At 36.5% G+C, this 27,288-nt stretch overlaps 1 protein-coding gene across 8 annotated transcripts in view; it reads right to left on the reverse strand.

The window, feature by feature from the left end:
* The window catches only part of SLC4A10 (solute carrier family 4 member 10), a 153,449-nt gene that overhangs the window by 100,691 nt on the left and 25,470 nt on the right, over positions 1-27,288 (reverse strand). For 5 of the 8 annotated variants that reach the window (XR_694208.2, XM_009676143.2, XM_009676141.2 and 2 more), the window contains exons 1-2: positions 25,592-26,019; positions 992-1,073 (exon numbers count right to left, since the gene is read on the reverse strand). Coding sequence is in view for 7 of the 8 variants with exons in the window: in XM_009676143.2 (XP_009674438.2) it covers positions 992-1,073; positions 25,592-25,672 (163 nt within the window). In the remaining variant the exon portion in view is untranslated. Of the gene's footprint in view, positions 1-991; positions 1,074-25,591; positions 26,022-27,288 lie in introns of those variants that run through there. The other 3 variants (XM_068948786.1, XM_009676140.2, XM_068948787.1) reach the window with 3 other exon arrangements.

A 27,288-nucleotide genomic window follows, 5' to 3' on the forward strand; every position in this document is an offset into this window, starting at 1 on the left:
TTAAACCACTACTGAGGGTGGTGATGTGTATCATGCTGATGTTCACAGGAAATCATCAATCCCACCATCAAGCAGCAAAGAATGCTAAATTCATACAGAGAAAAAAAACCAAAATAAATAATAATGACCCACAGAAGTAATCAATGGCAACCATTTAGAAAGCTCAGGTTCATGGACGGAGATACCTCTTTTTAGACCTAAGGCAGGTAACTCTTCAGATGTAGGACGTTAAAAGATACCCCAGATCTCAGTATTCCTTATTGGCTAGTTCATGTGCCACCACAAGAAGCTAACAACTACAGTCAGCAAGTCCTAGTCTTAGGGATGGTATATCTCATGTACAACAGAAATTCAGCTTCATCCCATAATAATGACTTAGGGTTCACACATGTCATTGCAAGAGTGTAAGCACAGTCATAACCACAATAAATTTTGGATGCACTAAACAAACTAAATGTAACTCTTTCAGAGACTGAATTATTAGGTCAATATCATAAAATAGTTCTCACATTTGTGAATTACTTGCTTCTACAGGGTGACCTTATACGGTTTTTGCAGAGTATATCCTTCAGTATCTGTCTAATTTGTGATACTTCAAAGTGCTTTTGTTCAGTGGGAGATGTGGATATGTAACAACATTAGGATTTTATATTAAGCGTCGAGATCACTACAAATAATCATCAGTCCTGCTTGCATTTATATATTTGAAAATTAAAGGTAAAAGGATTTCCTATCGGAAGTCAAACATTTGTTTTTGCGGGACTTGATTTTAGACAATTAAGTGAAAACTAGCATCCTCCTTTCACTATCATCCCTATTAAAGCATTGCTGTGAGAAATATGTAATATTTCTCTTTTCAAAATAGATGAGATGTTACTTTCACATCCACTTTTGCATCCCTGCTCAACTCAGTAAGTTTACACATTGGAATTTGGTTTTAGCTCTTTTAGAAGAGAGAGACAAGGTAATGCACAGAAAAATAATCAGTCACCTTCCAAATCTTCCTTTTCAAAATGTGTTTTGAGAATGGAGCGAGTTCCACCTCTATCCACAACAGCCTCTTCATCATTTCTCTGCAAAACAGAAAAAAAAAAACAGGTAAGCTGCTTCTCATTTGGAAACTATTGACAAGACTGAATAACTCTATGAAACAAAGATAAGTTTACTGTTTATTTATTTACTCTTCTCCTACATAATTTTTTTTAATTTCATTTTCCTTATTATAATTTATTCTTTATGTGACAATTTTTACTGACTTGCGATTACAGCTGACTTTGACATGAAGCAAGTTCTTCTGTTAAATCCTTCAGGATGATGAGTAAACTCTGGCTATTGGAAACTAAGAAAAACATGAGCCAATAAGATAATGAAAGAGATGGAGCTTTTTTCTTGTGCTCTTGAAGAAAGAGATTGTACTTTTTTTTTTTTTTGTCTCTAGACTAGGATATATCCAGAGCTATATGCAGAATTCCCAAACTATTAGCTCTTGCACTCCTTATACTTTGGCAAGGTATACTACTTTCAGTAACAATATGATGAGAAAGAAAATATTAATAGCATAAAAACACCTGGCTTCACTTACTGATGAATTGCAAAGCTTTTGCTTTTCTTTACAAGCACAGAGCTGTAGTTACAACGAAAGCAGATAGCCTAGTCTAATAGTATAACACAGAAAAGCTATTCTTTCTCAGTAACACATATCTTATGTTTGATTTTATACTGTAGCTATATATGCACCTTAACTGCATTAGAAAGGAATACCTTTGTTCTCTGCTGCACTGTACAATATGCTAAAATGATTTATTGTGATCAGGCTAAAAAAGCTAGAGAAATCAGTGACTTCAGCCACTTAAGACATAAAAATAGTCATGATTCCCTGAATACAAAATATTTTCAGAGTTCAGCCATGAGGCACTGGATGCAGTGCTAAACAGAATATCGGCCTCCCTATGAGTGTAACATCACCAATTGGGGAAAAAAAAAAAAAAAACAGTTGCTAAATACAGCCTACATTTCACAAAGATGAGGTTGAGAGTGGCTTTCAGTGAGTGAATGAGATGAAATAAAAAGGATGAATTACATAAAAGCATCAATTAATATACCATGAGTATATATTTACTTGACATTAGTGGAAGGGTTTTAGTAACTGATATTAGAACTAGAACTGCCTGATTTCAATATATAAAATTGGTATCTTAATGAAAGTCTGAAGCAAGGGGATTTCAACACCAGCATTACATGCTAAATATAAATCTATATATAGAATGCAATGGAACATAATGAGAAATTACACCCCATGAGCACCTCTCCTTAAAGAGCAGATGCCCCAGGCAAAAAGATTCACATCTAGATTTGACTACCATACATTCTGGATCTAAGTTTTTGTTTCAGGCTCCTCTCTTTTTTTAAAAATAGCTGTCATACTGTAGCTTTCTTATATAGAAAAGTCCTAGAAATGTGTCAGCACCAAGCATCTGGGCTGTTAAAGAAAGAGAGCGAGAGAGAGAGAGAGAGATTGAGAGAGTGTTAACAGTGTCTTTATTAGAGCTTTTGATCAGATAGTAGCAAGTAACAAAATCTGACAATGAGGAAAAACCTTGTGTTTAAACCGTTATGTCTTTTAATAATTTAGAATTAGCTAGTAATCTGTTAGAATGCACCAGAACAGTATAATAATGCACAAACCATTTGATCATCTCAGATAAAATTAATCCATTATTTTAGGCAGTAGGACATAACTGTGTGTGTGTGGAATGATGCCATGCCCCTGGGTGAATGGTTAGGCTGGATGCCAAAGGCCAAGTATTACAGCCACGTCAGAAGTAGTGCTATTCTAGCATAAGTCATAGCCAACAGCATTTTACTGATCCTGAAATGGCCTTATGGAAGCAACGTTAGGGGAAATCCTGTAATGGAGAAACTACTGAATTACTGGACACTTCAAAGCCTTTACAGATCTTCAAGTAAACTAAATACAAACTAATTCATTAATATTTATTGAAATATGCTCATACACTTTGACTTCTCCTTTCCCATGTGTTTGATTTTCAGCTTTTGGCAATCAGCTTCTTCCCTGCCTCCTCTTCCTGTAATGTCACAGCAAGTCTCAGCCTTGCCTCATTCTCAGAAGTGTTTTTTTTCCATTAACATTACAGGGGAAAAAACAGCTTAATTGGGAGTTTTGCATTCTAGCCAATTCACATGTCAAACTCTGAGCAAAGTCCAATTAAACAGGCCTTGCACTGTGCACTCTCACTTCCCAGGGAACAGTATGAAAGCCGCCTCGCGTTCACCAGTACAAGAGTCACCCTGCTTTTAGTCTGCAAGTAGTATCTGTGATTCCTGTGCTGCCTCCGTGGAGGAGGGGACAAAGGAGGGAAGGGCTGGCTACTAGCTCATCACAATTAGGTCTTAATCTCATTTGGAGGTAAGCACTATAGCAACACAAATAGTAGAGGCAAATCCTCTCCATTTTCACATGATGATTAGAGACTAGAAAAGCAATTTCGCTTGGTACTTCTCTGTTTTTTATTAGTATATCAGGAAACCTGTGAAATTTTTATTTTTAAGTGCTGAAGTAAATGAGTTTGAAAGAGAAAATATAGGCAAGATCAATCATACGACAGTCAAGGAAGACAGAACTCATGCTTTGAATGACTTCTAATGCACCACGCAACCACAAACCTCCACACTAACATCCTAAAAGAACATACTAAAACCATGACCCCACCACAGTTCTGCCCATCAATTTCAGTGTAATCAGAATAAGGCATGAATAAATGTTTTTCACAGTCATGAAATGTTCATGTCAGAATTCTAGCTTTTCTTCCTTTCACCCGATTTTAAGATGATGGACAGAAACGCTACACGATGCACAAATCAGCCAGGACTAAGGTGTCTGAACTACATTGATATACTGGAGCAGTCTGCAAACAAATTTGTGGACACACTGACCAGGTATGAGTCCTTGGAACTGTCCATTATTGCAAGGAGTTGCTTGCTGAGTCCAGGGAACACTGTGGTCTACTGCTTAAAGCATGGGAGAGGGATCCAGGAAGCGCCCGAGCTCTAATCCTGGCTCTGTCACTGACTTGCTGTGTGGCCTTGGGAAAGTCACTTAATCTCTGTGCCTCAGCTTCCCCATCTGTAAAATAGGGATAATAATACTTACTTATCTACCTTCCTCACTGGGCTGCTCTGTGCCACAATTAATATTCATACAGCATTTCAAAACTGTAAAGCACCAAAGTGCTAAGTAGTTCAACTCGGGAAAGTACCCAGTTTATACATATAAAGAGATGATGATAGAAAACAGTAGACTGATAATCAGCAACATTTAGGGATACATAATATAATTCCTTGACACAAAACCAAGTTATATTAATACCATGCAGTAGTTTTATAGTGCACATCTAGCACAACTAAGTGGACAAATTTTACATTATAAGTAAATACAGATCAGGCCTGCTTTCTGTTGGTCTAATCAAAAGTAACACTACAGAAGTCAGTGGAATTACATTTCTGTGAAGCTGTAATTAGACTGCAATAAATTTATAAACATTTCTCTGACATTTCTCTGCCTTTTTAATTCTATTTGTAAATGTTTTCTGTTTTTATATACTTAACAGACAATGGTTATACCTAAAACTTAGGGAGAAAACTATTTCCCAAAAACAGTACAGTATCAGCAAACACGGGGGGAACCAATAATTTATCTAGCATAAAAGATTAAGAAAATGAGGTTTCTAGATGGAAATCACAAGCTCCTTCGAGGTATCAGCACTGTAAAGTCCTCTACCAGGGCTTTCAGCAACTCAGTCCAGGATTTCACCTGTTACTGTGTTCATTCAGCTGTGTTTATTTTCTAAATGAACGCTGTGACCACCTCTGTCACACAGCAGCATCTGCTGCAGATATATACATCTATCTGATACACACATATGTATACAGAAAAATCCATTTTCATGAAAAAGTTTTATAAATAGGGTTATTATTTTTGTCTCTTCATACTAGAAGATTTCAAACACAATTATGAATACAGAAAAGCAGAGTCACTGTCTATATCCCTTACAGTGAAATTGCATGTTATAACATTGTAACATATTTTTGAAGTTATTTACACTTAAAAAAAATGAAAAGCAAATATATGGTCTTAAAAGACTTCTGGCTTCTCTCCTTTTTGTGTAGCCATGAAGAAAGAGAAGATCATCAGGAGTGCTAAGCAGATAAGTTTCCAACCTTTATATTAAGAACTCATAAAGCAAGGCTGCAACTGTTGCCAAGAGTTTTAAGTAAATTGGCTGGGGGTCCACGGTTTAGGCACCTGAAAGAAATATCTAAAATGCCCTTACTATCTGTGTATTGATAAGGCTCAAGGATACACAGGCTATTCCAAAGCTAGAAAAATGACTCTTAATTTGGGAAAGCTTCCCAAACTGACTCTCTGTCCCTAACAGTGAGTCATAATGTGTTGCAAAGAGACTGATTCTTAAATCCACCACCTCCTAGAACTGACTCTATGCTTCAGCTCTTATAGAATGTATGTATATGCTTTCAACATACCATAACATTCAATAGTGATAGCGATAAAATTCAATTAAAAGTAGATGACTGAGTGGAAAGCAGAGGAAAGAAACTCCTCTCAAAGATTCATCTGTACAAAGGCATATGACATGCATTTTTAAATACGTATGTGCCAACATGCATGCATACACTTGTAGAATTCCAGTATAATTCCGGACGATCGTCAGGAGTGATGGAATTAGGATATATTGTTTATAAAGCAGCCTACAGTGACAAAAAGGTAGATTAAAGTCTAGGTGACCATACATACATTTGAAGCTATTTATGTGTTTATTATATATATTTATTTAAAAATGAAAACCAAATAAATACATGTTAACACTTACATACATCATAGAAGTGACCTAAATGTTCCGGTAAACTTATTGAGAATGACCTGTACTGATTACTACAATAAACAAAATAATAGTTTGACAATAAATATACATGATAATCTAAAAAGATTAAATAGTTGCAATGAATGTGTCTCACTGTCCTTCCCATTATAGGTACTCTGTTCCACCAGTAATTATATCGTTTGCTGTCAACATAACTTAAGCAAGCAAGTCCAAATGGACAGTACTAAAATTCTCATTTAGTATGGAAAATTAGAAACTATTTTCTTCATCCTTCTTTCTATCTTTCTTCATACTTGGATAATTTTGCTTCCCTTCTCTGGCATTTGGGCACTGTTTTCAATAAACTGGCCAATTATTTTTCTTTGAAATACTTAACATGAATCAATTGCAGAGTACTAGTATTTCAGAAAACTGTTTGGTGGAGTTCAGTTACATTATTTTCTTTTTTTTTCTTTTTAATTACATTCTTAATACACCCACAATGCAAACCGCATCATAGCCAAAAAGAATCATCCTTCAGCATCTCCTTTTCTGTAAAATATATGGCCTAGCTGAAGCCATTTTGATTTTTTCCCCACTAGAAATTATGCACCTGACACACCTTCTGGCTCATAAGGAAAATAATCACAGTATTAATTGCTTCTCCATATAAGCCACTTATTGATGATTAGACAACATATATAAATGCCATCTAGAACTAAGGAACGCTGTCAGAATAAAACATAAAATATTGCATTCCTATAAAAAACAACAATAGAAGCTGTAAGACAAAAAGACCTTAGTTACTTTATATTATCAGTAATTATGTATACTTGGGAGATGGAGCTCTGTAATACATTAATTTCAGTTTATGTATTTTGTCATGAAGTTAATAGTATAAGCCTTGTGTATTCAAATTTAAATTTAAAATTGTCTATAATGAGATTCTAAACATTTATCCAGACATCACATACACATAATGATGACCTTCCTAGTCTGATGATGATATATTTTTTACATATCTCTCTGTGTTGTACTATTTTCACAGACCCACTACATGGCATTTGTATTTTTAAGATCATTTTGATTAAGTTGAGCTTGACATATAATAAAGATATGTCTTTCTATATCTATTAAAGATATAGAAAAGTTTTTTATCTGAACTAAGAAGCTGCCAATAACAAAGAAAATATATTGAAAAAGACAATTAGCCTAAATGGTTAAAAAGCTGTTGTATACAGATGAATACTATCCTGTTGCAGGAAGCAAATCACTGGTGGCTGCCATGTTCAGCCCTGTCCTCTAAAGTGTCCTTGAGCAGACACAGTCACACAAAATTGATTTAATGCACAATGTGTGTGCCCACAATTTGGATGCTACGATTCTTTTCTCTTTCCTGAGACGAGCACAGGAAAAAAATCCCTTAGAATATTATTGCATTTTTAATTGTTTATATTACATACCATCATACTTAGCAATCTGCTGGGGAAGAAAGTACTGTGAATTTTATCTTTCTAATGGAATATAATTGCTTTTTCCATTCCACTAGCTACACTATCTCATCCTTTTCTCCCCTTACTCACCAATAAAGGAAGACCCATCAAAAACATTTATAATGCAAAAAGGTCCATTCTATCAGGTCTAAAGAACTATTTTTAAGTGTCCTTTTCATCATACTGTTTTTGTGATAGTTTTCTGCAGCAATCGCTACTAGTCAACACACAGCACAAGCTCCTTTGGTCAGCTACACTCCACACAGTGCAGGCTATGCATCAAAGTAGAAAGCAATTAGTTTTCATTCCAGATTTGTATCTTCCCCAGGGCTGCATGTCATATGCATAAGAACATCTTCCTCTGTCTCTTCTTCCCTCTTCTTTTCTCTCACTTTATAACAAAACCCTGGATGTTTAATATGATTCAGTAAAGAAATATCACCTTCTGCAATGCTGCTAAAAATTGCACTAATCACTAGTGGCTCTGAACAACTGCTTTACTGCTGACCTGAGACTGGACACACGTTTAACATAGTAACGCAGTTCCTTTAACATATAAACATAGATAATCATCACAAGCATTAACTCTAAGCACATACTATTGTTATAAATTTGATTAGACTAAACATGAACGGAAATGCAGACACAATTAAAACGAAGCAATCAGAGATAAGGAAATGCTCACTAATACATATAATTCCTATGTTTATGTATACTGAAGAATCCTGTGCTGGTTATATACCAGCATGTATAATAAAGTCACTATGAACTGATGTATAAATGGATGCTCTATCACTAAAATAAGCAGATATTTGATCCAGGATCTTCTTTCTTAGAATAGCCATTTTAGGTAGTCTTAAATGCAATATATTTCTTACATTTGCAAAGCAAATATGCTATTGTACTATATCTATTTTTCTTAATATATCGATACACCTAAAGACAAAGCTATTTAAAGAAGATAAAAGAGAAAACAAAATCAAGGCATAATAATAATTTGTTGCAGTAATACCTAGAAACCCCATTCCCCTCTATCCCATCAGAAAAGAGGACTCTGTTACATCAACAGCTGCAGCCACAAAACGAAGGAGGAGAAGTAGCTCCCACTCTAAAAGTTTGATAAACCTTTTGGAGCAATGAGTGCGCTATACAAATAATGAACTATTATTTTCTTTCTGTATTCTAGTACCTGTTTTAAGCACCTGCATTTAATTGCTTATCAGGTTTTCTATGCCTTGAAGTAAAATTATCAGGAATGTCTAAATGACCGGGGAGCCTTACAAAAACTGAATGAGGTGCCTAGGAGTTGTGTTCCTTCTAATATTTTCAGGTGTGTTAAGATTCTCACAACTTTTTTCCCTTCTTTCCTATCATATCACATCTGCTGGATTTGTAAACTAATCTTCATTCAATTGCTAGTCTCAGCAAGACCTTCAAAAAATAGAAGACAGTATTCCTTGCTGCTAGTGTAAGGGATATATAAGCTGGATGCCATCTGCATGACTGAGATTTTCTTTCCTTTGCTTCATAGTTTTCTTTACTACTTTGTCGAAAAATTAAACAGTGATGAAAGCAAGAACACCACAGATTTCAAGATGGAGGGTGGTTATTCTTTCCTCTGTGGTTGTTATTTGTGGTCTTATGTCATCTCAGCACAGTCTCTAGCTGAACTCCCCTCGTCTTGCTTCACAGCAATAGCTATGTCAACTATGGCAGAGAAGTCCAACAGCTTGAAGGTGGATGTGAACACTTTATCCAAAGCCCAAACGAGATTTATCTTTAGCTTGTCTGGACCCTCTCTTGGCCTAATGCCAGGTGAGGACAGATCCAGGATAATAGCTTTATTTAAGTATAGTTAGAAGTTAAACTTCTCTGGAACGGGCTTCCTGGACAGCAAATAAAAGTCAATTATGTTAATTGCATGTTTCTTAATCAGTAATAAGATATATCGGGTTTTACATCAGATAAACTTCCCATCTCAAAGGACCTGTTTTCAGCTTCAGTTAGAAAAGATGATGTGTTTTCACATTTCTTTCACTAGAAATAGGGTCAGGAAGGAAAATCACAGAAGGCAGTCTCCTTGCAGCAGCTACTCATGCAGAAGAAGCAAGCGCAAAAAAGAAAAGAGGTCATGACCAACTTATCAGGACCTGTTTCAACAGCATCTACAACACTGAGGAGAAAGGGCTTTTTCACTTTCTTTACATCCACATGCTGTAGTCTGGAGTTTGTATTCATTTACATACAAACGTATCAACCATGATTCGAAATGTCTTCCTTTTTCTCATATGCTGTCACAGAAACAAGTAAATTCATGTAAGTAAAGCGTTCAGTTTTTAGTCACAGCAATCATCAGCTTCACACTTGTGTTTTTTTGTTTTTTAAACAGCTGGACGCTAGTGGAACTTCTACTGGTTGCAGCTGTAGGGGTATTATATGGAAGAAAGCAATTAGCCAGGTTCCCCCCAGATGATACTACTTTGATCTTCAAAACTCATCCCCTGATTTTAATCTCATAAACTCCATCAGAAACCATAAATCTTTCAACAAGCATCCAACATACTGCACATTACAAAATACGCTCCAGGTTATAAAAACAAAAGTAAAACAGTTTATGACAGAATGCCCCAGGGTGATATACCACAACATATTCTTGAGTTGATTCAGACTGTGCTTTTTGCACTGTAGGTGCAAAAACTTTCTAGCATTGAGCAAATCATTGGCATAAAAATTAATCCTGAACCTAAATATAGCAAAAACTGCACGTAAAATAAAGTTTCTTCACCATATGGAAGTTCTCTGCCAGAGTTACTACCTGAATTTCCAGGCATTACCTACGATCAAGCCTACCCCTTCCTTAGCCTCCATTGCAAGGCCATCAGTGATATATTAACTCCCTCGCTTAAAAGCATGGACATAATCTTTAGTGATTCCTGCATTTCTCAGATATACCAACAATATTTCAGTTCTACGTGGCAAACAAACCTCTACAGTTCTAGAATTATTCCAGGCAGCAGAGAGGCTGTTCCAAGACAGAGATATCCTAAACCCAGATTAATTCCATAAAAGTTCAGGCATCTAAATGAAGTTACTTAAATTGGAGATGACACCTTCAGCTCTTTAATAGTCAATGCAAAGAGACTGGCACTTCCAGAGGATGAGGAATATCTTACATAGATTGACTGTGACTGAAGATGGGCCAAAAATAGTTGAGATTTAGGAGAGTACTGCAAGGCAGTATTATATATGATCTGCTTAACGATTATCTGGGGAGATAGAATAGTAGACTGGATGGACCATTAGTTTCATTGTGATCGTTTCTATGTAGCCAGGTTCACCTCTAACGTTTCAGAGTCAGCACCTGAGAACGTTCAACGTCACAGCAACACCACCAATATTCTTGCTTTGCTAGCAGTGAAGATAGCCTGACTGAATTAAATTCATTAAAATTTAAAAAATAGTATGGCCCTTTTATCATTTTCATCCATTGCCAAGAGAAAATTATTGACTTGGAATACCAATTTTCTGTAGCATGCCCAGAGATTAAATTGGGCTGCTTTTGGTCCGTCAGAGTTTTCTTCTATAAGTTCTATTATCTTTATCCAGAAAAAGAGATTGAACTATGGTCAAGAGTGATCAAAGCTCGCAAAACTGAAAGATGGATTTTTTTATTATTATTTTAATAAGAAACTAAACTTGCCTGATGACAACTGAAATTACATCTTTCTGACAAGTTTGGCTATCTTGGCAAAAAGGTATAGATTCAAACAAAGGCTTTAGTCTGAAGAGTTTCCAAGTCATCTGTATCATCAGGGGGTGACATCGGCAGAAAATCCAGAAGGGATGATCCAGTATTTCCCCTCTACAAAGATGTAGGTCGATCTACATGGTTTGTTATCATGAGTGATTTTAATCAAGGCAATACTGCTTATGCAGTTGATGTAACTGAAAAAACACAGATTTCTATCACTCAGAAGCATTCTGCTGTGCATGACTACACACTTACTCTAATAGAAATGAAGAGACCTTTCATGTAGCCTATGTATTCACAGCATAAGACAAGAAAACTCTTCATTCCATAATTAGATAATGACATTCTAACTATCTTCATTCTCACTTTATCTGTCTCAGGTCATCAGTTAAGCCATGGTGACCTGGTATGCCTATGCCAGGGAAGACAGGTAGGAGCCACTGTATTGACACAGAAGATAAAAAATGATGATGTCCTCCAAGCCACTGATATTATGATCTGTTATCTGAAAGTTCAGAAGGTCTAATTAATTCACAAAGGGATTAAAAGCAGTAAACAGTGCAAAAGCAGTGAAAAAGCTAAGAAAAAAGGAAGAATAGAAAAGAAATAAGTGAGATAATGAAATCAATAATGTGCTCTGAAATATCATGGCAAATAACACAGACTTCAAGTCAAAGTTAAAGTTAATTTGAAGTTGCTTTTGCATCTTTTTTTTAATATTACCTATGACAAATAAAGCAAGAGAATGAAATACAAAAATTCTCTTCCCAGTGCAGTATCAAAGACTTCACTCAAAATACATTCAGAAAGTGATCATAACAGACTACTAAATAATAATAGATTTGTATAGTTTAAAAGTCTGGATAGCATGAGCCTACAATATATATCTTCAAGAATTTGAAACTTGCTGCAAAAGAATCAAGGATAAACAAGAATTATAAGCAGTAGTTCCATTGGTCTTCCTGCATCTCATAGATCCAAGAATTTGACGTGAACAAACTGCTTGTCTGTTGCAATCTGAAAGCTTTAAACATCATCACTTCCATGACCTTTTTGTTCTGAACCAGCAAAGACATTTGGAAACGATAACAAGCTAAAAGTCAGAAACAAGTGATATGACTTTAATAGCGTGCTTTACATTAAAATTACAGAATATAACTTTTGGAAGGGAAAAGGGACAAGCAGGACTGCAGCGTAGAAAGCAAATGTGAATATGGCATTATCAGATTATATGTGACTTATCAGTGCTTCTATGTAAAAGGAATTTTATTCTTAGAAGACTGCTTTAGCTATTTTCATTGCCAATTTTCTGATAATGGCACAACTGATAGACCAGTGTGTAGCTGTAGGGAACAGCAAGGGAGGATACAATGATCTTCATCAAAGCTTTGAAGGATATTATCTAACCTTGCACCATTGTTTATTTTTAGGAATCTGGAAGCCTGTCTGGTGATGATGGTAGCTATAATATTTGAAATAGAAGGGCTATCAGGACTGCATCCATGTTATGGTGGGAAAGCTTTTCCAGAGCAATTTTTTTTCCTGTCCTTTTCACAGGCTGTTTTCTTTAACTGTTTACTCATGTATTTACTAGATCACTAGCATCACATTAAATTTGTCCTTTCAAAATCTATCTTCCTTTTCATCTAAACGTCTCTAGTGTTTATTATTTTGAGAAAATGGCAGAAATAACCAGACTTCAAGTTTTAAGGCCCCTTGTCAATAATGAAATTTTTGCCATATATTTGATTATTTTTATTGCACTACACTAAAGTGAAACAATTACTTACACAATAATGAGAAAGAATATCAAGCAGATGCCCTTCACATCCCTCCTTACCAAGACAACACCACCTTTATTGAAGAATGCATTTTTTGTGGTGACCACAAAATACAAAAGTCCTTATGATTTAAATATTACGCTGCAAGCTACTTTGATCAATCATTCATTTGTTACAGGTTTGACCAGGCTTAGTACAACAGGTCCGTTCTTGGCATGATCTCAATGCAATCACTAAATAAATAATAATAATCTCCTGCTCTGTATTTGGTCTTATATGCATCTTTGCTTGTAACTGCAAATTCTGCTAAATTGAGACTACCTCTGTTTCACTGAGTACTTTAAATAAATACATGTGTGTGCGTGTATGGAGAAAGAATAATAGCATCTGTAGGCTCCATTGACATACATGCTGTCCATATATGCGTGATGTGACAACCAATATTTCAAATAACTTGTAATTTAAAAGACAAGTTATAGCAGTTGTACAAACAATAGACAGCCTAGAGTTAAGAAAACTGGGCAACCTAAATATAATGGGATGTGCACACACTTAAATATAGTTAGAGCTGTAGCTATCATTAACAGGTTATACTTAACTTTATACATCACAAGAAAGAGTTCTGACAAAGAGTTTCAACAAAGATTGGGCACTGTTAGAGAAAGCGTACAAAATGATTGCAAGGTGAATAGACAAGCAGGAAATCAAAGCTGACACTGCCAGTAGAGCAAAGACAAAATTCAACTTTGCAATAAAATACCTCTCTTAGAAAGGAAGGGAGAAGGTAAGTTGTCAAGATTCTAAAGGAGAGATGTGTGAAGATAAGTAACTACACTTTTAAAAGCAACTGATGCAGCCAAAGAGATAAGTCAAGACAATATTAACAGCAGTAAGTGAGGCAAAGTTGTAAATATTAAAGCCAGACAGAAAGATGAGATCATAATGGTCATGGTGTTGAGGCAAGCAGGCTTCAATGTGATTTACAGCTATAAGGACAAACAGGAACTGTCAGACCGCAGAGCTGCATAGAGCAAGACGCAGCACAGTCTGAACACGGAGCTGAAGTAGTCAGTCAGGGGAAGAATTAGAGGGGGATGCTTCTAAGACCCCATCAGGAAAGAAAAGAAAGCCCAGGAATTTTTCCTGAGATAATCACAGTCAGATGACTGCTGAAGACCAAGAAAATATTCTGAAATTGGCTGAATTCAATTGGAGGGGGGAAGATCACTAAAAATAAACTTTCAGTATCTTCATAATGAAGATGTTTATGGCTACGTTACCCAAAGTTAGGGTGTAGAGGGATATGCAAAGACTGAGGATGGAATACTATGGGATCTAAACACACTTTTACATAGAGGGAAAAAAGGAGAGGGGAGAGGAAAACCTACCTAAGAAGAAACTGAGTCTGAAAAGAAAGAGAATCAACAAGGACAAAATGACATGTGCCTAAGAAAAACAAAATTAAGTGAAGAAAATAGCGTACCATCTCAAAGAGAGATGACAGATGGAGTGGAGGAGAATAAAGGACTATCCTGGAATTCTTCCAGGATAGAGTCATGTGGAACATTAGGAGACAAATTCTGGTTTCTATCTTTTGTACTGGAAGTGAGCATTCTAGAAAGGTATTGAAGCAAGGGGCATGAAGAAGACACTCATGCAAAGCATGCTCAGAGGGTATGGAGATGAAGGAAAGGAGGAGGGATAGGATAATCTGAGGAAAAGAAACTTCTGAAGGTGAAGGAGAGGGTTTTGGCTTTTTGTTTCTTTTTGCTTTTTAAAACAGAGAGACATATTTGTTGTGCACAGGAAGGAATTAAAGTAGAGAGATAGAACTGAGAAAAGAGGAACAGCAGAAAGAAGTCAGAAGGTGGACTGCTATCCACGGATAGGGATATTGGAACAGGCTGAAAGACTACAGAACAAAGCCTAGCGTGTGTTTCAGAAAACGAGGAAGAAGCTTGAATTTTGACTTTATTTAAGAGGTTCACATGAGGAGAAGTGGAATAGATAAGCTGAATGGAGGACCATAGGATGAATAAAAAGTACGGGATAGGCAAAATTGCAAGCAGAGATACTCAGAACAGATGACAACAATGCTAGAGATTAAGAAGTGTAGAAAGACAGCAGAATCAAAAGATTTTCACCAGAGACACAGTATCTCTGCAGCAAGGCAGATGGCATTAGGAACTGAGAAAGTGGATACTGGGTGTCAGCCAGGACTATGAATTGTCGTAAGGGTTTAAGAAGAATAAATAAAAAAAAAGGCTGGAGGAAATGAATATGCTGATAGAGGAAAGGCAAGTAGAGAGAAATAAAGGAAGTAAAAGCAGAAAAGAAGTCATCAAGACTGGCAAAACAGAAGTTTTACAAAGTCCCATTCTTGGAATGAGAGAATGAAGATACTTAAAAAGTTCACACAGTTAATACTGATGAACTCTGAGAACACAGTACTTAGTGAAGACTAAGTCAAGTGTGCAATTGATCTGGCAAATGGGATACAGTTCAAACGGCACATAACAGCACCAGGGCAGCTACAGAGCTGGATGAACATCCATATGGGAACAAAAGTGTGAGAAATCATGAATGGAAGAGAAGAAAGTTGCAAGTCAAAGTCAGATAGGCAGATGGGGCAGGAAGAGTTGTGTGCATGGCAGACTATAAAAACATTAGAGTGACAAGCTGGAAAAAAAAAAAAAAGGTAGAGCTAGGAGGAAGCAGAGCTTAAAAACAAGATCACAGAAATACCATCTTATTCGACACAAATTCTAAGTGGGTATTGTTAGAGGTAACAGTCTGCATAAAAAGGACCACTGAAGAACCAGTATTAACAGATAAAGAGGGAACAAAGTTCTGTGGGCTGCATGGAACAACAGTAGGTGAGAAGACAATAGCTATCTATGTTCTCCAATAACCAATAACACTGTAAAAACATCAAGAGAGTAAAAGAGCAGGTAACAGATGAGATGGAGTTTTTGCACCTGGGGGGGGAGAGGGAAGAAAAAGAAAAAAAGAAAATGATAGGGATGGCATAGAGCTGAAGCTGAACCAGAGGCAGATGGAATTTAAGGCAAAAAGGAAAAGGCAGAGAAGATCAGAAAAAGCATAATCTGTACATTGGTGGATAGGAGTATGAGAAGCAACAGAAAGAACAGAAGTAAAGAAACAAAAATAAAACAATGAGAAATAGCAAAAGAAAGGAAACAGTAGCATCCTGACTGTTGCTCTTTCATATATCCTGACTCTTCTTTCATCTGAAGCTGTTTCACACATTCTCAACACCACACATTTGTTGTTTTAACAAACTATATGTTGATTCAAAATGCCAGTTGATAAGGATGATTTGCTATGACATAGCTATACCAGGAACAGATCTAACCTTGAAACAAACGTCCCTTTTCTATGGCAGCTTACATTGCTTGCCAAGTCTATGTAAGCTGTATCAATGAAGGCATCCTGTACTTGTACACTTTGTAACTGCACTGGAAGTACACACCAACATAAACTAGTCAATCTTTTGTAAGGCAGACCTGGACTAATCTGAGCCCTATTCTCCCAATAATCTTCATTATACTGTTTTGTTTGCCAAATAATATGCCGATTGACTTATTCTTATAACTTACATATTATCTTATATAGCATACAAGAGAATAAAGAACATTACTGGTTAAGTTTTCTTCTCCATCGAAGGATTTAGAGGTGTCCGGGTGCTTAAGGAGGGAGTACTGGGGAGTTTTTTGAAGGAGTTTGTTTTTTTTTATTTTAAGTCTATTCACTCTTTTCCACTCAAACATCACAGCTGATACCTCTGTATAAGGTAGGTATATTACACATCTACAAAAACATGATCTGTATTCAGAGACTGAATAGGGAAATTACTGTCTTTCCCAGACATCACTGTAGGTGATGGTATTAAATGAAGACAGTTTTAGCCAGATTCAAAACACACAAAAAGACAGTTCTTCACAAAGCACATAGATAACCTACGGAACTCCTGTGGATACTAAATGTCTACATGAGTTCAAGAAATGAGTGGACATGTTCAGGGAAGAGAAGTCTATCAAAGGTACCAAATCAAAAAACATCATTTCCAGAACAGAAAGTCCTTTAGACATAAACTGTGAGGTTCTGGGAGAGCATCCAGGGTATCTATCACTGTGCACCTGTGCCACTCTTACACATTTCACTAGGCTTTTGACCACTATAAGAGACAAGCTACTGGGCTAGATAGACCCTTTTGCTCTGGTCCAGCACAACCATTTTCACACTCCTGTTTTCCAGGAACAGACACAGCAACTGAGGTACCTGAAGGGGGTCTGCAGTCTCTTACTGAGATTGATCAAGAGGTCCTCTGACAGGAGACTGGAAGTTATAAATATGCATCAGTTCAAAGTGAGTAGAGTTGCTCTAGGAGACTGATCAAGTGAAGAAGACCTTGCCTTCGTTAACACAGACATTTCCCGATAGGTGGGTTACTGAGCATAGTATGCTTCTCGTCTTGCCAATGATGCATACTCCCTGCTGTTTTATGAAAAGAGCAGTGCTGTTCCCCAGTTATTTGCTACATCAGTATACATCACTATGTCTATCCCAAAAAGGAAAAATGCAGACTATGAGAAGAACATATTTGGCTGTGAACATGCTAGGAAGGCAGGAGCATCCATTATGGGGACAGTGTCAGTTCCAGGGTTTAGCCAATTTATTTTACGGTCTCTTCTGCCTGAGTCTCTACAGAAGCATCTGCCAAAAGTCTCCAAAGCCAAAGAAAGAGTCTGAATCCATTTGTTGTGACTAAATACACAGCATAAGAGAGTTCTCAGTTCACCCGGAGGATTTCTGTACTATTCCCTAGTGGAAGGTAAAGGTGCTGTTTTGCAAGTTTCTGAATTAGAGAACTACAGGTGTGTTCAGTATAGCCAAGCAAAGACAGTAAAATCAAAAGGAAATTAAACTAGAAATTGATAATGACATACTTTTATGGACATAAAAGAAGCCAATGAGGCAAATAAAGTCTAAGCGATTACTATGGAAATTTGTTTACAGATGATGATACAGACACTGCTAAAAATGTAAATTCAGTCTCTGTCTCAGCAATTGCAAAGGATGCTAAAAGGCAACTATTTAGCACTTGTTATCTGTTGAAGCAGGCAAGAAAAGGACGCAGAGCATATCCCAGATCTTTGCTGAGGTTGCTGCTACTGTAGATGTTCAGGGCACGAGGCAATGCTAGTAATTACTTCTGACAGCACAGATTCCATCTTTCACTGACATCCACAACAAATATACGTCTTTGGATTAAAAGTTAGCTGGCTGAAAAATTTCAGTACATCTGCATCCTTAAATATAAAAAACCACTCAGGAAAGAGGAGGAGGAGGAGAGCAGAAGGCAGACCAGGAAATAACTGAGTCCAGTGAGTCACTCCAAAGCACTAGCAGAAATGAGAAATTCACTCATGACTACCAGCAGAAGGACTGACAAAAGTACACTGAGATCTAACAGAGGAGACAAGTCTAGCATATACAACACAGCAAACAGTTACTGGAGAAAGAGGTTATCGCTGCCTCAGTAGAAGATGAGTGCCAAGACAATTTTTCCATTTTCATTTCCTCTGTGTTAGGTAAACTTCACTGGCAATATCCAGCCCCTGCAATAAATCCAGTGCCCTTGAAGTCACATTTTTAACATGTATTAGCACAACTACCATAACTAATATTCTAAAGATAATATCTACTTACAGTTACCAGACACCTGAGCTTCACCCTCAGTAGTAACCACAAAACTGTGTCTACATTTGCCGCACAGAATAGAAGCATCCAGAAACAATTCTCAACAGATGCATATAATACTGCAAAAATCATTGTATTACTACCATTGTCACAGAACTATTGAATTATATTTTCCTTATGTAATAGATTTTTCTAACGATCATCCAAGTCTATTCCATTAAAAATGTTACATGGCAGTCAACATTAACATAAAATCAACTTCCACTTTCCTTGTATGTTAAGGGTTATCCACATTTAAATTTTAAGTTGTGATATGCACAACTGCTGTTTGTCTTTTATTAGACACATAGACACAAACAAAGTCCAGAATTTTATATTCACCAAAATGCTTTCCAGGAACGTGACTAGAAAAGTTTAAAAAAAAAATGGAGAGAAGAAAAGCAGAAACAGAAGTTTGAATGTTTTTTCCAAATTTAAAATATTTCTGATAGACTTAACAGGAAAACGGAGGGCAAAAAAAATACTCAACAACCACAATAATCTGAAACACCTTCAAAAAAAGCTGTGGCAGAAATCCTTTGTGAATAAAATAGTGACAGCAGTTGGTATAACTGACTTGGATGGCTAACTCTTGAACAGAAATCCCTCAAGCATAGTTATCCTCCTCACCTAATAAGCTTGACATCAGGCCTCAATCAAGGACGCTGCTATCTGCAAATAAACCACACCTGAATGCAATTGGTGATGTTGGTCTGCTCATTTGCAGCTCCCCTTAGTAATTCAAGGACAAGGAATTTCTCTGTGCAGGCTTCAGACATAAAAGTGACTTCACTTTCGCTTGAAAACTTTAATTGCAATATTGCGGCACAAAAGTGATACTGCTTTTATTTGAAGAGTTTACTTTGCGCTAATGTGTCATATGCATATGATTTCTTGCATGTATTTTAATGACTTTATGTGTATCTGCATGAAACCTTTAATAAACAGATTTTAAATACATGAACTCATTAGCATTATGTTATCAGGAGAGAAATGGATGAGAACTAACATGAGAAAAGATAGTCCTGTCTTTACAGAATCACAGAACGGTTGAGGTTGGAAGGGACCTCTGGAGATCATCTAGTCCAACCACCCTGCTCAAACAGGGTCTTCTAGAACATATTTCCCAGGATCGCGTCCAGGCAGGTTTTGAACATCATCAAGGAAGGAGACTCCACTACCTCTGTGGGCAACCTGTTCCAGTGCTCTGTCACCCTCACAGGAAAGAATTTTTTCCTCAGGTTTAGATGGAACTTCCTGTGCTTCAGTTTCTGCCCCGTTGCCTTTTGTCCTGTCACTTGGCACCACGGAGAAGAGTCTGGCCCCATCCTCTCGACAACCCCCCCTTCAGATACTTGTAACATTGATGAGATCCCCTCTCAGTCTTCTCTTCTCCAGGCTAAACAGGCCCAGTCTGTCTTGAATCACTGAAGTCTCCTATATATATATATACATTATTTTGTTTATCTAGGCAGTCGGGGATGGGGAGGGAGACAATTTTAAAAACAAATAAAGTTTTACAACATCCCAACCCTCCCTAGCATCGTTTATGCCTGTTTTACATTTTCATTCAATGGACTGAACCAGCATCAGCTGGTTGCTGCATCACTTGAGAGCCATGTGAACGTTCTGAGGCTTCTCCAGAAGTAAATAGGTATTTTTTGGTGAGTAGACTAGAAGCACAACTTATAAATCCCTGCAGTTCACCTTGCCCATAATTTACCACTTTTTTGATTATTGATATTGTACCAGATGATATCTTTTCATTCAGTCCTTTTAAAATTTGCTTAGCTTCAAAAAAATTAAAGTTTAACCTTTTACTTTAGGGGTTATTCTCTCCTTACCTGAATTGGGTTTTGAGGACTCAGATTCCATATGAAACATTCTAAAACAACAGGAGGTTTAAAAACTAAAACAACTGCTATGTTGAAATAAGCTAAATAAAGCTATTTTCAAAGCTTTTCATCTACATAAAATTACCGAGATATATTAGTATTTATAATTTTCAGTGTGATTTCAGTCTCATTTTTCAAGGATTCCTATCCAAAACTTTACATATTTGATTGACAGACAATCTGAATTTCCTTCCCAGATAACATAATTATTCCCCTCCACTCAGCACTGGTGAGATCACACCTGGAGTGCTGTCTGGGCTCCCCAGTACAAGGGGACATGGACATACTGGAGTGAGTCCAGTGAAGGGCCAAAAAGATGATTAGGGGGTTGAAGCCTCTCATACAAGGAAAGGCTGAGAGAGCTGGGACTGAGAGGAGAAGGCTCTCAGGAGGGTCTTATCCATGTGTATAAATACCTGATGGGGGAAGGTGTAAAGAACCCAGAGCCAGACGCTTCTCCACGGTGCCCAGTGACAGGACAAGAAGCAATGGGCGCGTATCAAAATACAGGAAATTCCCCCTAAACACAGGAAAAAAACTTTTTTACACTGGAACAGGTTGCCCAGAAAGGCTGTGGGGTCTCCAATCTGGGAAATATTCAGAACCCAACTGGATACAGCCCTGGGAAACCTGCTTTAGTTGACCCTGCTCTGAGCAAGGAGGTTGGACTAGATCTGCAGAGGCCCCTTCCAACCTCAATCTGTGATTCTATAATCATTTTAATTCTTGCCATTTTTCTCTTAACAAAATGCAGAAATTTTAATCTTTCCCTGATTTAGTATACTTAGTTTGCTAGTCTCCAAGTCTAAAATAATAAATAGTCCAATAAAGGACTGCAACTCATATTAAAACCCTGATTCACAGACTTCACGGACAAAACATTCCAGTGGTTAAGACACTGATATTAGAAAGTAGCAGCAAGCCAGGCTAAATTCATTGTTCTCTGTTTGACTTTTGGAGAGTCATTTCATTTATTTGGGGCAGTGCTCCCTTAACAAAATGGGAATACTAGCTTTTTCCCCGTCTTATCATCAGTCACATCTTGTAATCTCTTTATGGTGTATACATTTCAGAAATGATTCTGGAAAATGATGCTCTCCCTTTCAGGGTCACATTGAAATCAGCATGGCACAATGGAAAGCATTACATGGTTACTCTGCAGTTTGTATTGATTTCACTAATTACACAATCTATTGTAACTTACCAGAATTATGGATCAGCTTGTACTTAAGATTAGCTTTTACTGAGAGAAATCATCATGAGACAAAAGACCCCGATCACAGTAGTGAAAGAGCACTCATGTTAATGTTGGTTTTATAAACAAAAGCTTAGATTTTGTTGAAAAGCTAACTAAGTAGAATAAATAAGAGCCTTGCAAAGAAACAAGAAACAATATAAACAACTGGTGTTCTGTTATTAACAAGGCTCGTTATCAGAGCAGATAAGAGAGAAGACAGGAATCACATTTGGGGCCCCTTCTTCCCCCCAGAATGCCAGTCTAATTAATGCATAAAACAGCCAAAAACATTTTATTTTACTGTCTGAATCTGATTAGCTTCTGCACTGCTCTCTCTTAGAATTTCCCACCTCTACAGGGATTGCCTGGAAATAAGTAGCACTCTAATTTAAATCTTTTTTTTTTTTTTTAATAAATTACTATGATACTGTTGCTATGGCTTATCTACATTTTCATTCTGTGTCCCAGCAAAACCACTACAAATTTTCTTTATTCAGAAAGATCAGATGGTGATATTCTTGGAACAGTAAAACTGATAGATGTAGAGTCATTTGGCTACATGTTTTGTGACCCTACAGTTATCAACTGCATATTTATGCTATGCTATGTTACGTGTAGGCCTTCATGACATGCCTTCCCTAATTCCAGTCATTAGGCCCAATAACTTGGTACATGAATTAAAGTACTAATGGGAAGAATCTGACCAGAGAATAGGACCATCTTCTCCTGGGAGGGAGGACAACGTAGGATGGTAGGACTTGAATTCCTTCAACTCGCTCTGAAAGCACTTTTTGCTTGTAGCCAGTTTTATTTCGCCATTGGTAAAAGTTTGGTCATAATCTCCCATTTGCCCTAGTGTTGCCACTTCCTTAAAAATTGGCACTGTCAGGTGTGAAAAGAAGTGGTAATGTGGAATGAGAATGGCAATCAATCATAAAAGCATATATGACTGTGCAGGCGTGTGAGCATACATGTTTAGGATTGGTAAATAAAACAAACATTGCGCTCCTCACCCAACTTCCTCGTTAACATGGTTCCTAAAACATCCACACAGTGCTTTGTCCCTTTACAAAATCATTATCAATTTCCGTAAATAAAAAAGGTTCAAAATCGGGAAATTATATATATACTCAGTGATGCGCATTCTTATTTCCTGGTGAAGGGGAAGGGAATCTCTAGTTTAGAGTAATCTTTCTTAACATAGCATTTTCCAAATACTGATAATTGCAATCAATTTGTTTTGGGGAAGGGAGGCATATTTTTGAAGAATGTATTAACAAACTTGTTAAGTGATACCAACACACTGTCACTGGATTCAATGGCTCCAAATTTGTGCTGGAATATTAGGAAATATATTTTATACCTTCTGGTTTTTTTTAAAACAAGTAGAATGGTTTCTATATGTTTAAGTTTTCATATCACTTTAGTCTAGTTCCCAGCTCTCATGTATATTGCTACCTTGTTGCAATTCCTTATCTTAAGAATGAACTTCACCTCCTCAATATATTTCTTTGGGATACTATTCACTAGCCCTTCCAAATGAAGAAGCACCTACAATGGCAGAATGTCTTTTGAGTAAAAGAACAGACTCAAGTGCTGCTCACCTATAATAGTAATACTATTTCAAAAAGTAGGGATGCCCTAATACGCAGGTAATCAACTAAACGTTATTCTTCTCTGTAGATACAGTTTCTGTACTAAACTGACTAAAACTGATGTTAGGGCTACTTGAAACTTACAATTAATGTTTCATTGCAAAAACATCCACAGAACACAGCCTGCAGAATTAATATATATGATTAAAAAGAATCCAGGTCAAGCACATGGCATACTTCTAGTTTCCACTCTAGCGAAATTCCAGGGAGATCTAATTATTTTACATGAGCAAAGGAGCTTTCAGAAACAACTTCAAAATACAGGTAAATCAAGATTTTAAAGTACACTTGAATAAGAAAAACAGAGAAGCTGGGGGTGGGGGGAGTGTTAGTCCTACTGAAAAGGCCATAAACACCCTGCAAAGCACCAAAATAACACAAAACCAATACTTTCAGGAATTTCATACCAATGCCAAGAAACAGAATGTACTCATTGTGACTAATACATTAAAATACTGAAAATAAATTCTAACAGATTAAAGAGATCTTGTAGCAAGTGAAAGGTATAGTTAAACCATTCCAAACCTAATCAAGCTTGAAGAGTAGGGCAGTCTTTCCCCATTATTAATAAGAATTTAAGCTGGATAAGTAGACTGGGAAACCTATAAATTATGGCCAGTATCAGTAAGTACTACGTTGTTTTTAAATATGTTTTAAATTAAAAATAAAAAGATAGCCATTTTTACTGAAACAGTTTGCTGCACATTCTGAAGTTTGGTCTTCTATGGTCTCCCACACACCTACATTTCCAACAAAACATTATTAAACTGTCGTGAAACCAGAATATATTTTCAAATGCGAAAATTAAATCCCTGTTTTACATGTTTACATTCCTAGGTGGAAATATAAAAATATTTTTAATCCTCGATCACTTAATCCTGTGCTGTGGGGTCAGGAAATACAAGTCACCCCTGCCTAGCTGCTGTTCATGTGAACATGTGAATGTTGCTGTTTGACAAGGGTAAAACAAGCAACAGAAAAATTGCACATTACTTTCAGTCTTCAGCTGAGCTTTTAAAACACAAAGCAAAATATGTTGCCATGGAAATGTTCTACAAAAACGTCTAGAATCTGCTAAGATGGAGCTGAATATCATTTGCAAAAATAAACTTCTACAATTTCGAATATAATTGCCATATGCTGTACTCAAGGGAAGCAAAACAGAATTCTTTTCAACGGTGACTATCTATCATTTATAAAAATAGCTAAAGTGATAACAGTATCTCCAATTCCATTTTATACTCCATACATAAAATTAGGCCACTATCTTCCTATTTAAAATATCCATACACTTGCTTTCACTTACATGCTCTGACTTTCCAGTCCGTCCCCACAAAACATCAGATCTCAAAGTATCAGCCTTTCAATAAAGTTCTTAACAGTTAAAAACAAAAAGGATGAGGCATACTTCAATAAAATGAATTTGGTTTTAAACAAGTAGCATTCTAAATATTTAAGAATTCTCTTTTACCACCCATTAGTATCAGTGTCACTGAGTGTAATAATTAAAAAGGGGAGAGTTATCTTGCCAAACTTTCACTGTTATGTTCAGTGAGCTATTTTTAAAACTGATTTGAAATGAAGCAAAAAAAAAAAAAAAAGCCACTACTGCAAAATGAAGCAAGGTCTGTGCCTGCAGAATAGCTCATTCTTGTCACACAATGTGATACACTGTTTTAAATAACCTGCCACTGTAGGTAAACAGTTGCCTTGTATTGTGTTTCATAAGACAAATAAACACATTCACATAATAGTATTAAGTGTGCCAAGTACAGATAAAACAAAATAAAATGCAATACTATCTCGTTGTTCTTTATCATCATACTTTATAGCAAAGGTATAACCTTTTACCATGACTTAGTTAAAAGAAATTATATTCACAATAAAAGCAAATTGAAAATATATATGGAATAACCTTACATTGTTCAAACAGAAATTAACAACACATTAAATTTCCAAGGTATACATCCCTCTGCTTATGTAAACAGTCTCCCTCATAAATCCTGTAGTAAATCCAACATGAAGCAATTACACAGACAAAGAGATTGTAAATGACCTAAAACTGCAAAACAAACCCTTGTGTTAGAAATATTAGTAATAAACTATGAGGTCATACCTGATGACTTAGAGACTGTAATGTCTCACCGGTTCCAAGCTGCATAACCTTTCTATTTCCAGAAACCCCCCAAAATTGCATTTCCTGGCTTATAAAAGTATATCACAAACGCATCTGTCTTTCAGAATCCTCTGGGCTAGCGAAGAAAGCATCAACAGCCATTCTGTCCATCAGTAACTGCAGAAGTCATTACCCTCAAGATATCAGATCTTAAATATAGTTTCCTCTGTGCGATTACAGACATCCAATAGTCAAGGCGGCTGACACAGCTATATCACTGATGCTGCTAATGCCATCTGAAAACAGTAAGCTTACTGCTTAAAGCAATCCTGCATCATCCAAACAGAACAAGCCACATCCTTCAACTCCTCACTTGCGTTTTAATAAAACCTAGCACTGCCATTATAGATTTTGTTTTTAGCTCTGGTCAGCTAAAGGAGAAATTAGATATTATGCAACCAGCTTTGCATTAACAAAAGAAAAACAACAGATGAAGTGACATATCGAGGTTATCAAATTTTGCTTGCATGACCACTCCTCAACAAGCAATATCGCTATTCAGAAGAAGCATCACAATGTGATCCAAAGGAAAATTGCCAAAAAGAAATAATAAACAAGCCACAAGCTGCAAGGCATTTAAATACCTCTGTGGTACTGAAACAGCTATTTTACGCAGCCTTATGAATCTTAGTCCCTATTAAATTAAAAACATTGCCTGCCTAAGTATTTTTGGTGTTTATTTTCAAGAAATTGCTCAATCACTGCATTGTTTCCATTACTCCCTGCTAGCAGCCAGAAAACAGCATGCCTTGAAAATGCGCCAGTATTATGACAGTAAAAATGTGTTTTGATATCAAACAAAACAATCATGCATGATTTTTTCTTCAGATACTAGAGACCTTTCCAGCTAATAAACGTACAGTAGCCTCCTTGGTGATTTTTAAACAATTAAGACCACAAAGTAATAACCAGGCTTTTTATTAAAATACGTATTTGATGCAAGTGTAAAGTGGGATGGATGACTATAAATCAGTTGCTCCCAGATTAATACTAAAATGGGAACTGGTCTAGCATCAAACTTATGCAGACAAAAAAAAATTCATTTCTCGAATTAAAAAGAACTAGTGCAACTGACAAACCCAAAAAGTCATTACTTCATAACTCCTCTGAATTCTAGAACCACCTAAAAATTACTCATGTTGATACAGTGAGAAGGTCCTACTGGAATACTCAATCCATCTTCTTAAACACACAGGACACTCAGAAGGAGATCCTCAATACATTTTTAAACATATTGCTACTGGTTGAATTTTTACAGAAGAGAAAAAAAAAATTAAAAAAAATTTGGAAAAACCATCCCTAATGTAACTATATTGACTCAAATAGCTTGCATTTTACTCAAGTTTGAGTGTCCTTCTTTACTTTGAAATATAAGCAGAAGCTGAAAGTAGAAGTTAATGGTTCTAAATTAATTCACCTAGATCCTATTTTGTTAGTTTAACATTATTATTATACAGTTGTAGTAATTGTTCTCGAGTAACTCACAGTTAATGAAGTTTGGCTTACAGTCATTCACATTATAACACTGAAAATAGTGAACTGGCATCTCCGTGAACACTACGTATATCCCTTTAGAGAAAGAAACTCTTACGAATTTTAACTTTTCCATGTAGAGACTGTGCTACTGCCTCAACATA

Source organism: Struthio camelus, chromosome 6, assembly GCF_040807025.1.
Source record: "Struthio camelus isolate bStrCam1 chromosome 6, bStrCam1.hap1, whole genome shotgun sequence".
NCBI lineage: Eukaryota > Metazoa > Chordata > Aves > Struthioniformes > Struthionidae > Struthio > Struthio camelus.